Here is a 15,637-nt window from a genome sequence, read left to right on the forward strand (position 1 = left end):
AAAGAGAGAGAAAGACAGGGACAGAGTGAAGATGGTAATCTGTCCTGGGCCCACAGCCATCAAACCAGGTGGCAGAAATGGGCTTCTTGATGACAGGAGGGTGAGCCAGCCAAGGGAAGCCCTCTCCTTTCCTCAGCAAGAGGTCACAATAGAAGGCTGACATAGGAAATCAGATATATCACTGCTGGGAGTTTTATCAAGAGCTCGCTACCCCGCTACACTGTGGGAAATGCTGTTCCTTCATGTGCTAAACTTGCGCTTCACAGCTCCCTTCCCCTGTCTCCCCATATAGCAGAAGCTGCTTTCTGTGAGGGAAGCGATGGGAAACACCTGCTAGTGGGACAATTGCCAGGACACTCAACAGTCACCCTTTGCAAAGAAGCAGGAACAAGCCCATAGAGTAAAAGTGCACGGAGCTTGGCTGTTTTGCCATGCACACAAGAATGGTATGGATGCAAGAATTTAAGCATGCTAAGGCCCTGCACAAAGCTCAAGTTCTTCCACTTCCCCAAGGACAAGGTCTGCCCTGTACAGAAACCAGCCAAGCCCCAAGCCTACTTTAGCCCTGTTTGATCAGAAAGGAGATGATGTTACTTCACAGTACAACCTGTCAAAAAATTATTCCCTGAGGAGAGTACACTCAGTGTGATGCTCACAGGGGACTCACAAGCATGCTCCTGTTTTGGGAGGGAAAAAGAGTAACCCCTTGATTCTCAATCTCAGAAAGGCTTTTCTTAGGCTGACAGGAGAAAAAGAAGCTACTCAAAAGCTTGATCCAGAATCAAGAAACATTTATCACTGAAACAGCTGGATGAGGCACAAGACCCCAGATATTGCCCCACATCCAAAAGACTCCTGTTATGCCTCAGATGTTATACATTTATGTACTCCTGATGAGAGTCTTGTCTCAAGCTACTTTCCCTTGACACATTAGTATCTCCCCCATCTTTTGCAAGCCTGCTTCTTCCAGCTCATCAGCTCAGTGGCTCTTTTTTCATTCATGGGTTCAGAGTCTTATTAACCAACCCATTTCACCTGCTCAGACATGACAACCCCCACTAACAATTTAAGTTCACTGCTGTAGTGTTTCAAGGTTTTTCAGAGAGACTAGCAGGCTCAACAGACAGATACTAGATCATCTTTCATAGGTAAAAATTTCAAGTAGAATATGTACATAGAATTAAAGTTGCTTAAGGTAGCTATGAGACACACGGTTCTGAGCTAGATGATGCACTTAGTTATGGGAAAATGTGCTCAGATATAACATAGAAAGGTGAGGCACCTACTCAATTGTTTGAATGAATTAAAATCTAATATCTTTTTTAAGGATATTAAAACAAAGTAAGGAATATAAATCTATTCTGAAATATAGGGCTTAATCACTTAATCTAGCCTAACAGTACCTATAGCTGGGCATGAGAGGTAACACAGATGTTTTAGATCTTCAGTCTCATCACAGACCATTTGCGTTTCTTGAAAAATATAATAAGGCTATTTTTTTTTCTGGTTTGCACTGAATCACAGAGTTGTCCTGACAGCTTGAGCCTGTTGCATTATGCTGCTACTGTAGCCACAACTTTTCCCCATTACTCCCACCTCTGATATACCCCTCAGCACTTGTATTTAAGTTGTAGACACAGATGAATAGTTTAAATCAAGAAATGTAGCTCTACAAAGGCACAGAAAGCCTGCTACACACTTGTTGCATGCCTTTCCCAAATACACCAGATGGATTCTTTTCCTGAACACTTCTCTCCCATGCATCCCCATGCCCAGTTTGATGCCACAGTTCTCCTTTCAGAGTGGGATGCCTATACAAAAATAACTCCCTGGGAACACAGAGTGAAAAGTACTACCCCAAAGCAAAGCAGCTCCCCTCAGACACTGAGCTGTGGCAGCAACTGCTAGCAGAGATACTCCTGTGCGATCCCAGTACTTTCTCCTGACCACATTGCCTGCATCAGCATTTCACTCCACCTCCTGTGAGGCCCAGCAGAGGACCCAGGGGAAGGCAGGACAAGCACAGACCCCTTTGGGCACCGCTGCTTTCCTTTGCCGTGAGGAACATGCTCTTTTCACCTTCCGTATCTTCCTGGTCACCTGTGCCCCTGCTGAGCAACCACCTCAGCCAGGCCTTGTGTCACATATCCTGCCTTTGTGAGGGAATTATCTCCCAGATCAAGACCTCCAATGTCTTCCCTGCTTGTAAACTTCCCTGGGAACTGGGAAAACAGCTGAGATTAAAAGCATCGCATGAATTATTCCTTCAGTCTGGCACACTTTGGATAGGATTTAAAATTCTTGGTTTCATTTTACATATATGAGCCACGTCTGGGTGATTTGCTGGTGTAGATCTACCTAAAGTTATGCTGGCAAGGAACGCAGCACATCAATCTTACCTTGTATACAAGTCAGGCACCCGAAATGAGCACAAAATCTGCCAGTTAAATAGGACACTTCTCCTGTTTTGCATGTTTTCAGTGTTACTCTCCCACACCATATACACAGAGTTTATACAATTCTCTTCTGATCTTTTTGTGTGAAGAGGAGAAGAGACTGGGTCCTTATTCTAAACTTAAATATTGAAGGACAGATGCTTTCCTAGTTTACGTATAGGGTTTGTGCCAAAAATCCTAAAGTTTGGTATATTGCTGCCCCAATTAAAATGGGAAGACTCTTCCAGTACTCTGCTCTTTAAGAGGTTTCAAGTACCACATCCTATTTATCTTCTTGTACAGCATCGCTGTAGGAAGTCCCACACAAATCAATCAGTTGTAAAAATATCATGCATTTCCACACAGTTAACATAAACAAGGCAGTGCAGATTCCCTGAGTTTGTCAAGTGTTCAGAACACACTTTTAGAGAGACATTCTAAAGTATTTTAGCACTCCAGCACCCAGGGTGACTTTATCAAAAATTAAAAAGACTCTAGTTATACCAAATTTGTTACTCTATGTACATGCAGACAGTAGTTAATTAAGTCACCTTTGACAATTTCATTATCCTTCCAATCATGCTTGAGGGGCCTTCAAAACTTTGAGTGGAGCAGGTTCACTATTGAAAACGAGACTCACAGATCTTTAAGTAAATTAATTACTTAAAAACAATATGTTGCAATTCCCAAGGGCTGTGCCATTAATTTTTCAGAAATACTTAGGTACTGAAAATCCATGACAGTATTTATGAACTTCAGAAGTTCAGAAATTTTGTACCGAATTGTGGTGTTTTCTCCCCATAATTTCTGTGTTAAAAGGTTTTGGTTACCCAGTGAGAGAACAGAAGCAATGTGACCAACTCATGCCAGGGGTTGTGAATTACAAGTATCAATTGTAGCATACTGTTTGTGAACCATCTCTCCTATAAAAGTTCTTCACTCAAACCATTTGGCGAATACTTATGCATGATAAATACATGCAGAGATCTCAGGGATGATTCACTTCTGACATGTGAATAAAGAAACAAGACTAAATTAATCTTGTTCCAGATTCACTTAATGAAATTAAACCCTGCCAAAGTACTCCAGTTTGATTTATAAAGCTTTTAGAGTATAATGTTTTGGGAGACAGTTACCCGAGATACTAACTTTTTCCTCCTTAAAGTGCCACAGGGGAGGTAGGTACTGTGTGGCTTCCTGGAACAGACTGACACTACAGCTCTTAATTTTACTAAAGGCATTTTCATGGACAGGTCCAGTAAAGGAGCATGTGTTTACCCGGATGGTCTGGTAGAGTTTGATGCCTGTTTACTCAAGCTAATTCTTACGTCAGAATAGAGAGCAAGAATTGAAATTAGTTTCTTCTGGAGTCTTTTGTCCATTTTTTTAATCTATGGAAGTCCTTCAAAATTATATATGTGAATCCTGTCACTGGGAAATATGACTCAATGCCCTTGATAAATGAATATACAATGAAATTGATGCACAAATATTGCAGACTGATAATGACAAAAACTTACATTTGGGCATCCTTAACAATGCAACAGGCTCATGTCTCAATTGCAATAAAAGTTGACAATAGATGAAACTACTGCGTAGGCTACTGAATCTGCACAAATAGTTCTTCTCACCAAAGATACACTAGTCTTTCATGCTATTCACAAATTTCTTATCTGACCTGTAATCATGGGATTCTTATGGTAGTAAATATTATACTTGGCACGTATTTGTGGGATGATGACTTGAAGTATTGTATTTATAGTTGGCAGCATTCCTTATAGCTGTATATTATTCTAAGATGTTTGTGACCTATACCTTTGAATAGATTGCTGAAGTAAAACAAAATAGAAAGGTCAATGGAAAATACCACTTTTCTAATGCTTTTCGAAAGAGAAGACAAAGTATCAAAATGGCTGAGGTGCCAGATAAAAATTAATTTAAGGAGTTTGCATTTGTTCACCCTGAAATAACACTCTAAGCCTTACAAAAGCACACCCACATGAAAGATGTCTTCATATGTCTGTCTTAAGGTCAATACCTCTGGGAACAAATTAGAAGAAATTTTGCCAAGAGCTTATCCCACAACAAACCATCTGAAATAGCCTATAAATAAAATATCTCTGAAGGGATTCACAGATACAGAGAAAAGACTGTTATATGGGTAAAAAAAAACCAGTAATGGAAAAACAGCTATTTCTCACAGCCAAAATAGAATCAGAAACTTGGAGTTTCCCCATATTTTGGTGACCTCTGATGAAAAACAGCTCAAATAACTGCAGGTTGTTTTTAAGAGGAAGAGCTGTGTTGAGGGTGGTAGGTCACCTCAGGGCGCTGTCCACAGCTCCCTGCCAGCCTCATCCCACTGGGACCAGAGGGAGAGGTGCCTTGGATGCCCTGCACTCTGGCCAGGGGTGTGTGATGGGCCCTGGCTGGACACCCCCGCTCTGCCACGCCAGGGGGGCCCCTGGAGCTTCAGCAACTGGAAACAGTTGGACAGATGGGTCAGGATCCACCTCTGAGTGTGCCTGGCCCTATCACAGCCTTACACATGAAAAGTTGGTCACTCAAATCCAGGTAAGACCATACATTCTAAGCACCTTGGGAAAGTGCAGCAAATGTTTCATTAGTTCTCCACAAGAAAATTAAGCGTTGTACTTGTGTCACTAATCACAAAAGCTATTTGCAGCTATTTTAAGACTGTACTGATACAACCAAAATTTTAGAAATAATATTTTCTCCCTACTCAGCCAGTTTATGCAGGTATGAGAGGTGCCCCCTTAACACTTTCCTTACTGTACCTAGTAGCTTTCCAGCCCTTTGAATTTAGGACATTTACAAGTTTTCATACCATTAAACCATTAGGTACTACTTAGTCTGCAGCAATAAACTACAAGGCACCTGCATTTTTATGCTGAAATACAGCAACCCATTTAGCCAAGTTGTGACAGTTCCTTCTACGTCTTCTTTAACACTTCATCCATTTAATAGCAATTAACTCATACAGAGAAATCAGAAAAATTGCAAAACCATTACAGAAATAGCAAATTCTCCTCTCGTACCAATGAGAAAATCTCTAGTGAAGTCAATGGATGTGGCCCTTATTACACAGCAAATGTGATTTCTAAACCATATGTCTTCATGCATTACTGAAAGATCTCTGGAATCAATTTGAGAGTGAGGTTATCAGTACTAATTCAGTTGGAAAAAAACCCACAAATCTCATGCCATGTGACTAAGCCCAAATAACTCACATTTTTAAAGACTCATGTTCACTTCTAGTTGGTTTTTTTACTTACTGCTTTATACGTTCTCTTTTGTCCAGCATGTTTTCTGATTTGTTCTCCATTAGGCCCAGTTTCAACATGCATGGAATAGATAATGTCAAAGAAATCTTCTACGACGGCCACCCGCCGTAAAGACAGCTTCTCATCTACACCTACTCCATCCTGCAAAGGGAAAAGAATAAAAAAGAGAACAGAAAAAGTAAGGGAGACAAGATGAATAGATAAATTGTGATAATCATAAGACACATTGTCCTTTTTTAGAAGAGAGTTAAAGACCCTTCCATTAATATCTGAAGATCACCCACCCTACAGACACAGTATTGTAGGAAAGCTGTGTGATCACAAGGATCACTGCAAGCAGTCCATTTTGCCAAACCAGGGCATTTGGCCTCTTAATAGGAAGTGATCTTCCACTCCAGTATTTTTTTAAATATTTAAAAAAACAAAACAAAAAGTATCTGTGCTTCTTTCTCTAAATGCACAGACACAATTCAAAGGCAGAAGCAGTCCCAAAGACGTGGCACAAAAATGCATTATGTGGTTGTTAGTAAGGATGCAACAGTTCTTTTATTCTCACACTCCCTTCCCAGTAAATCTGTGTCTAGCATTTCACAAAGGTATTTAATAAAAGGTTTTAACTCAAAGAGCTGACTGTAATTATGAACACGAAGGAAGTTGTTACAAACAATTTGCCCCTGCAAAAATTGCTTGAAGACATACTCCATGAGGACATACCACAACATGAGGAAAAGAAAGGGATGTTGTTAAAATTTTCTACTTTTGCACACAGACATCCGGCTGGAAGAAGTGACAGAAAAGTGAGAACACCTAGCATCTGATTTTCAAAAGTGATAGTGTCATGATAGCTAAAGGCTTCTAAAAAGAAACAGTCCCCAATATCTCTGAATTTAACCAGTGCAGTTCAGTTCCCGCCTTTTTAACAGAACCACCCACACGAGGTTTTGTTTGTTTTACAGCTGCCTATGGACAGAGTTCTAATGCAGGGGCAGGAACTGGGACTCTTGTTTTTCCAGAATAGACATCTATCAAGCAGGCTGAATTTTGTAATACAACATCAATATATGAAGAATGAAATAAGAATGGCCAATTCCCTTGCACTCCAACACTGTATTCGAATTTAGATCTTTGGAGGCAGCAGCATAACCTAACATTCACTGTGTATTTTAAGCAATAAGGCTGTTCCAAACTTAATATATTTTATAACACCATTACTGATCATGTAATTCATGCCACAACAAAACTGATTTACATGGGCACTTCTATGACAAAATACATGCAATTATGGCTTCAGTGACCGAATAAAAACAAAAGATGAGAAACTAAAAGGTAATAATTATGTATGACTCCCACTTGCTGTCCCACGATCATAATTCCTTGCTAACACACTCCACTAAGTTTGCTGTATGTGGACAAACATGATTCATTTTTCTCACTCCCCCTATTTTTATTCCAGCCCACTTCAATTTTTCATATATTTTGAAGAAAGAACCTAGATAATCCCAACAGCTCCAAAGAACCCCCCAGGGTGACATAGAGGACCTCTGACATGTTCCTAGTAGCAATGGAGAAAATGTCAATACCTTTATAGCATAACCTTCTAAACATGCATTAATCCAAGTGATAGAGGTTTAGGAGGTGTTGATGCACTACCAGCCAGACAGGTTACACCCTGTCCTGCTCCAGTATGCCCAACATTCTTCAGAGAGATCCCTGCCCAAAGCTACGTGGTCTCTTCCACCATGTTCTTTATCCCCAGGAGACAGCTGGACCCAGGCAGAACCCCAGCACATGTGCAATGAGAGCATTGCCACAGTTCTGATGGAAATGACTGTATTGAGGATTCAGGGTGTAACAAGATGAGGAATTTGCAGGGCAGTCTCCACCACAGGTTAAAGCCTCAGCTCAGCTGGGAACAGTTGCTCTGAGAAAGCTGTGAAGCTAGCTCGTAGCTCATGATCGGTCACTGACCACCAGCTCAAAAACTTTGTGGCATTGTGACAGGTATTGGTTTAAGCATCATTAAGAACTTGCTTGGTACTACCCACCACCATTTTCTACTATTTAAAAAAAAAAATTGCTTTAGAGATAGGACCAACATCAAATTCAGGTCTTTGCAGCTTTAATCTTTAGGGGAATTCACATGTGAGCGCTGTAGGGGGGCCCATCTTCAATCATTATTTTCTCACCACCCAAACAGCACAGTGGGATCCCTGATGATTTCAATCACTCTTATTATGACGACAGTGTTATCTCACACTGCTCTCCGAATACTCAGAAGTTTATAGTGTTGATTAACTGAGAAAGATTTAATCTGTTTATTACTAATGAGTTTTGTTTTATGAAATTTCCTACGAGGGAGCTCTCTTTTTTAATTAAAAAGAAATGCATTACAACAATATTAATTTAAAACCTGAGATGCCACCTCAGCAGAGCTGACACATGCAAACATTATGAATACATTCAAAGAAGAAACTCAAAAATGAAACTCATTTTGCTGCTTTTGGTGGCCATAGTGTGCAGTGCTCTCTCTAATGGTCCTCCTACCTCCCTCCCCAGACACAGACACCCAAAGGTTGCCAGGTATGATCTGGGGGTGCTCTTGAAGGGGCATTTCTCCATGCAGCTGACTAAAACAATAAGCACTGATATTACTTCTAAAAATACACAGAAGTAAAGTCTGCACAAATTGTCATGACTCCTAATTGAAGTGCTAGAAAATGAATACAAACTTTCCAAACCTTTTCAGTCAAAAAGGGTAGGAAAGAAATTGTTTAAACGGAGTAGAAACTGCTTCAGAGGAAGACAGGGCTATAACTCAATATCTACATCTGTAACTTTATCTAGTGGAACCTGGACATGACTAAGTTGGCTTCATCCTGTTTGGTGCTGCCTAAGACAATAAGGCAGACCTTGATTCAGAACACCTGCAGTGCTGCAGATGGTGCCAAGTTGCTGTGAGCGAGCTGTTCAGTTCATCCGGCAACACGCAACGCTGTACAGAGATGTAAGCCTCAGCTGCAGAAGCAATACACCAGATGAGTAATTTGAATAAGGTAGCTACTTACTGATGCTTTTGATATTCCATACTGACCTGCCAATAGGTAAAAAGCTGGGCAAATGATAAAACCTCAAATCTCCATTTAAACCATGAAGTCTCTGAAGTGGACGCAGTTTTATCAGGCTTTCCTGCCATATGCCATTACACTACACTTTTATCCTGAAATTGCTATTTGATAAAGGCATTAACAAAGCAGCTCTGCTCTATAAGCTGGCTTTGGGTAAAAATTTTCACAGTGCCTAAGGGGACAGGTCTTTTAGCCTCAACTAAAGCTAAAAAAAAACTGAATGAGAGAATGCATCGTAATGTTATTCCCATGACTGAAAGGCTATGAAATGTCCACAAGGGACAGGACAAGTAATAGGCTTAAACCACAGCACGGGAGATTTACATCAGATATTTGGAAAAACTTACTATTGATGTGGATAGTCAAGTACAGTAATATTTTGCCTGGGGAGGCTGTGGGATGTATGTCACAGAAGGATTTTGCGACCATGTTAGGCAAATATCTGTCAGGGATAGTATGAGTAAATCCTGTCTTGGACAGACTAGATATTAATTGAGTTTCTTCTTGATAACTCTAGGAAGCCTAAATACCACTTTCAAAGTGACTTGGCCACTAACAACTCTGGAATAGCAAGGAGGACATTTATAAATCACTGAGGTATTTTTAGGATTTTTATTCAGCATGGAAAGAGTCCAAGCCTCACTTTCAAAAACTACTTAGGAATGGAAGCCTCACTGAATGCTTCACTTCCAGCATTGGACTTAGACTCTTAAATCTTTTAGGCTGAGTTTCATGCCTCTCCTTTCAGCCACCACTGAGGTGTGCCATGCCCTGTCCTAAACCAGTTGTCTCAGATGCCTCTCTGGCCAGCAGTGTGACAGACACTGACAAAATACATTCATCCTGACAGCTGCTGGAATGGTTTCAATCTCTATCAGTGAGATGTTATTTCATTTTACTCTTTGCATTACAGTTTTTCCTGCTTACTCTCGGTTTTATGTATATCCAGAGATCTTCCTATGTTCGTAGGACACAAATAAAGAAATGTTTCTTTGCATTTTCAGCACTACAAAATCCATTTGTACTCTGAGATTAAAGTTGTTTGCTTGTTTGTTTTTAGATATCTAGACAAAGAATAAATTTCTGGACAGAAGTGAATTTTACAGAGATTTGTGCACCTCTCAGAATGTGCTAAGGATCCCTTTGAACCAGGACGCTTGGGGAGACAGGCAGTGTCTCTTATTGAGGTTGAATCTACAGGGTTTGTCAGAGTAAAGAAAGGAAGAAAGTTTGCCAGTAAAGTGAATAGATAAAACTCTTAAGGCAGCAAAAATATCTATTAAATGAAAGGTTGTCATTTTTATAGTTACTTTGCAGAGGAGAAAAAAAATTCATACAAGCCATTAAAATTAATGCCACTGAAACAAAAGTGCTTGTAATTCCTTGCTTGAGAATAGCTGCCCCATCTCCTGTTGAAATTTCTGGGAGGAAATAGGTCTCATAAAACACCCTCTTGCTTTGTGAATGAATATAACTATCAGCATCTTGACAGCATTTGAAAAATATTCCTATAAAGACATGATAGACAGAGATAGAAAATAAAAGGAACGTCTTGGTTGGTAGTTTTATAGAAAATGTTCAGGTCTATAAAAACCTCTGTTGTAAAAGCATCAGAGCCAGAAGCACCTACAAAACATTAGGAGTAGATGCAAATAACAATGCACCTAAATATTTCATTGCATAATATAAATCACATATAAATCTAAGATGGCTTTAAATGCAGAAATATGATGTGCAACATTCTTCTCATATAACCAGATCAGACAACAGCACAGTTAAAGCTCATTTATGTCCCCACACCTCTGCTGACTTGTACCACATTTTGAATTTCCCCTGGATGAGAAGAAAAGTCTTTTGCTGACGGAAACACCATACCCCGGATAAACAAAAAGTCTTGCTCATAGCCCTACGCATTGTTAGTTCGTGCATAATGAGCTCCTGACATGACTGTATGTAGATGTTTCACTTCCTCTGGGTTCAAGATAGGAAAATTTTGTATTGAAAGTGTTAGGAGGAAGCAATGGTAGTTGATGTATAACATGAACCCTATATATCTGTCTGCAGAAATAAGTCAAAACAAATGAACAGACTGAAAATCCTATTGTACATTATTTCCTTTATCTGCTTGTTCAGTAACTGTAAAAAATATTAATATTTAAAAATAGGGATGACCATTTTAGAATGCCTCTTACTCCCATAGAAATGAACAAATTACTTTAATCAGCCCATGTATTTGAACTCCCAGGTTATTAGTACACCCATTTGAATATCTGACTCATTCCTGTCAGCAAAGTTAAAATCCACAAAAGAGCAAAAGTTAATAGTACTTGGTAGCTATTATAAAGCAGCCTAAAATAAATAAACTGATCATTTCTATCCAGTTCCAAATGGAAAGTGCCTATAATAGCAAAAGGAATATTTATTATTTGCAATTTACAGTTTCTGTTTCTCGTTAAATCATGTTTGAACAACAAATCTCATGTTTTACCAGCAGATGGAGACAGGAAAAATCAGAGTTACATTAAAACAGATACACACCAGAACCATTTCCAGCTGACAAGTTCTCCCTTTAGAGAAACACACACTACAAGGACTAAACAAATAAGGTAGGACATGGCAGCAATGAGTCAAACTAATGGTAGACATAGATCATGAAAATAAAAATAATAAAGTGAAGTAAAATGGCAAATTAATTTGCCCTTTGAGATGAGAGACTTAAACTAAACAACAGACACAGAGTTTTGATGTATTATGAAAGCTGTAGGTGAGAAAAAGCCCTTTTCCTGGCTTGATGGGGGAGTTCAAAACAACCAATAAACAAAATCAATACTGAGCAGAAGTCCCTTTCTCCTCTATCTCTTGAACTGTTCCAGATGATGGGGAAAGCACCAAAGCCAAATCGCTGTCCATAAACAGTAAGGGGTGAATTCTGGGTGCCATATAAGTCTAAAATATCCCACCCAAAAGGGCTGTCCTACTGAGTCTTTTCACGTGAGGCCATCACCTGGTGTGGATCACTAGCTCCCTCAAACTAAGCCCTAGCAAGCAGAAAGAATGGATTGTGAAACTCAACTTGCCAAACTGTCTGTCACCTTTCTTTCCTTGAAACACAGTAAAATAGGCCCAGAGACTATTTCATTATATACAAAATATTTTCAAAGGTATCTTCAGAGGTTCCTTTGGCATGAATGCATAATAACCTGGCCAGTGGTCTCTGAGATAAATATTTGGTGCTCTTTCCATACGAAAGAAAGGCAAAAACTTTTCTTTCTCATCTTTCTTCAGAAGTGTGTATGGATGGCAACAGGCAGAAACTGATGCACAGGAAGTTCCACCTGAATATGAGGAGGAACTTCTTTACTGTGCAGTGACCGTGCACTGGAACAGGTTGCTCAGAGAGGCTGGGGAGTCTCCCTCACTGGAGATACTCAAGAACTGTCTGGATGCAATCCTGTGCCATGTGCTCTAGGATGATCCTGCTTGAGCAGGGAGGTTGGCCCAGATGGCCACAGTCATCCCTGCCAGCCTGACCCACCCTGTGATTCTGCAAAAGGCAGACTATCATCCTCTGAAAGAGTGCAGAAGAGATTTGAAATAAAACATGGAGTGCATGTACTGACTCTTGCACTTCCTACCAAAAACAAGCATGGACATGGGAAACCAGAGGTAATTTCAAAAAGATGCCTGCACTCAGAGCCTTGAAGGAATGGCAGGAGACCCCAGTGAGGAACACAGGACAGGCAGAACTCTGGTTGCAGTTCACTCTTCACAGCTAAGACTAGCCTCTTAACTGAGGTCTGAATACCCTTTTCCCTCAGCACACTAACACCTGATTATTTTTTTCCTTTGATGTTTAAACATTTACACAAACCTTCTGAACAAAAGCGGGTCAGAAGCTGGGTCACACTTCACTGTTTGTGAAGTCTGTAGCAGCAGGCTAACCAAACACCACGAGCTGTATCTCCATCAGCAAGCGGGGCACCGCAGGAGCAGCACATCTGTGGAGCAAAGCACTTGATACCAAGGAGCTCATGCCACACCATAAGTATTTCAGGCTATCTCTGACCTGGACCTCTGCAATGGAAACACACTTGTGGTCACAACCCAGTACGTTCCTGTCTATCAAAAGCCACTTTTCTTTCACTGGAAGGAATCTGTTTATACACTGAAAAAATATTGCACTGTGAAACAAAGCCCAGCAAGCACGGTCCAGAGCTTTGTTTCAAAGACACGCTCATCTTCCAAATGAAAATGCCAGTGCAAATGCACCCATGGCTTCCTTAACAAGACAACAAAATAGGATTTTTCACACACGCACATGTTGTGATGAACATTACCCAAACCAATGAGAAAGATACTTAACTGTCTAGCTCAGGGACACACATGGCCCCGGTGTGACTCAGGAGATCAGAAAGGAGCTGAACAAACACTTATTCTGAAACAGAGACCATATTTGCCATATTACTCCTTCTACATTCCTCCCTCTCTAGCAAACTCCTGCCTACTTAGCCTGTTAAAACAACAGATGATGCTTCCATCATTACATGCAGTCTGATTTCAGCTGGCCTTTTTTCTTTAATTTTTTGACAGAGAAAGCAAATTAATACTCTATTCTGCCTACTCCCTGTTTATAGAGTTGGTGTATTTAGTACAGGAAAAAGGAACCCAGGCACTACATGCATCATATTGAGTGAAATATATGTGACAATTCCAATCAAACCAAAGTTAGAATTGGACAGAAAGAGAGGAAGAGCACATGTAACACCTGCAGGGAAGTGGCAGTTTGCATTTCAAAGCTGAAAACTTATGGTCAATTTATAATAATAGTAATAAAACAAAATCTGCAAATTGAAAAAAGAAAGCAATTTCTTGAATTACATTTTTTAATTAACTTGAACTTAACTATAATTTACCTATGAATTCTTAATTTTGAAAAATTGTCTCAAAAATAATTTCTGATCATAGGAAGTTTGAAGAGTTTTTTCTGAAGCTTATATTTCAAAAGAGAAGCAGTAACTATTTCTTTTTTTGATAACCAGATTGTATTATTTCCTGTTCCCTGAAGGATGCTGTCTCTTTTCTAATGGGTTAGTATTCTATTAGAAAGAATTAAGTTTTGACTTTGAAGTCTATTTTTTTTGAAAATATTCATGACAGTTCTGGGAACATCCAGCACACTCCACTTGCCCTCTTCAAACTCCCTGTTTGGTAAGCAGCTGAGAGCTAATAAACCTAGCTTGGACATCAAGGGTAACTGAACAGAGAAAAGTTTAACACAGACAAATCTAACTGAAGTTTTTTGTTTAAAGTCACATTCGTGACCAAAGTTTTAATGCATGTATTCCTTCTTCATAACTCATTAAAGGATCCATCTAGGTATAAGGACCTTCTACCAGAATTTTCTGTAATCCTGCGTATTCTAAGAAATTGCAGTTTTTAAGCTTAAAAAGCTATCATCATTTCAGTTCTACCACGAAACAAGATGAAAGTGTGTGAAAATTCATCCCATTAAAGTAACATTTTATTCTTTTACTGAAAGTAAAACTGAATATAGAGGTAAATATTAAGACAAGATTTCTCCTAAGACACTAAAAAAGTTTCAAAGAAGGTACAGATATTCTGAGGCTGAAGGAAATCTTTCTGTGTACAGATTCCTTCAGCTGTTGAAAAAACTGTAAACACACCATCAGACTAAGTAAAAAAATTAAAGGATAACAACTCACTGAAGCACAAGTGTCCACTAAGTGTATTAATACTGAAATGACATTGTCTTTTTCATCTTCCTACTCTTCACACATTTTATCTGATAATTATATCTGCCAAGCTGTAAACAGTTACTCCAGGACTTTTCCAGAGAAGACTGCAATGCCAAGCTAAATGCTTGGTAGGGGAACTGCCTTTTCAATCTCCCAGCTAATCTGGAAGGGTCAGCTACTCCTGGTGAGTGTTTTAAAGGGAGGGGACTTCAACTTCCCACTCCAACAGATCAGCACACTGTACAGTGATTTCCATGAAACATTGGTTCCAAAAGTTAGTAGCAATTATAATACAAAACTTAGTTTTATTTTAGTCTCAGGATAGACAGTTCTTTGTATCTCTGCTGAGCATGAAAAATTTGCTTTTCCCAAATAAGGGTACAAGGATAAACCAACTTATTCTCCTCAAATATTTTTGACTGTAGGGGATTTTAAAATGAATAGGTGTGAATCCTAGTGTGGGCCTGCTTAGTATGTTTGGGGCTTTTTCCTAAATTATGGGATCTGGTATTGTCATCAGCTCAGCAAAAAGAAATGGGCAAGCTACTAATTAAATGCTAACTCTTAACATTCCTGTCATGCTCCAAAAATGAACAATTGCTCAATTATAATTTAAAGTGTGCTATACTTTACAGGTATTCAAGCACTAGGGGAATGCAATGTAGATCTATAATGCCACCTTTTTTCAGACTGATGAAATGCAACTACTGTACACCAAAAGTAACCTAACACTAAAGTGAAGCTTAAATAATAAGAACTCATTACCCCAAAGTGCTGCCTGTGAAATTAAACATATTAAATATATATTTTTTTAAATTATGTTCCAAATACTCATAAGCCTCTGATGCAAGGCTGTTGGCAGAAAGAACTTTTTTAATACATAATGTGAAATGCAAGTGCCAAGTGTTACATACTGCAGTAAAGGGCCAAGAGCATACCACACCACGGATCAACACTGCTCAGTGACAAAACGTCTAAATAAAAAAATTGCTTCAAAACCCTAGTTAATTGGTAAA

General features: G+C 39.4%; 1 protein-coding gene across 3 annotated transcripts in view; it reads right to left on the minus strand.

The window, feature by feature from the left end:
- NOL4 (nucleolar protein 4) overlaps window positions 1-15,637 on the minus strand; it is a 190,529-nt gene that overhangs the window by 149,385 nt on the left and 25,507 nt on the right. For all 3 annotated transcript variants that reach the window (XM_017727413.1, XM_008644908.2, XM_008644907.2), the window contains exon 2: window positions 5,732-5,881. In XM_017727413.1, the coding sequence (XP_017582902.1) occupies window positions 5,732-5,881 (150 nt within the window). The remainder of the gene's footprint in view (window positions 1-5,731; window positions 5,882-15,637) is intronic.

This window comes from Corvus brachyrhynchos, unplaced genomic scaffold (genome assembly GCF_000691975.1).
Source record: "Corvus brachyrhynchos isolate BGI_N302 unplaced genomic scaffold, ASM69197v1 scaffold60, whole genome shotgun sequence".
Lineage (NCBI taxonomy): Eukaryota > Metazoa > Chordata > Aves > Passeriformes > Corvidae > Corvus > Corvus brachyrhynchos.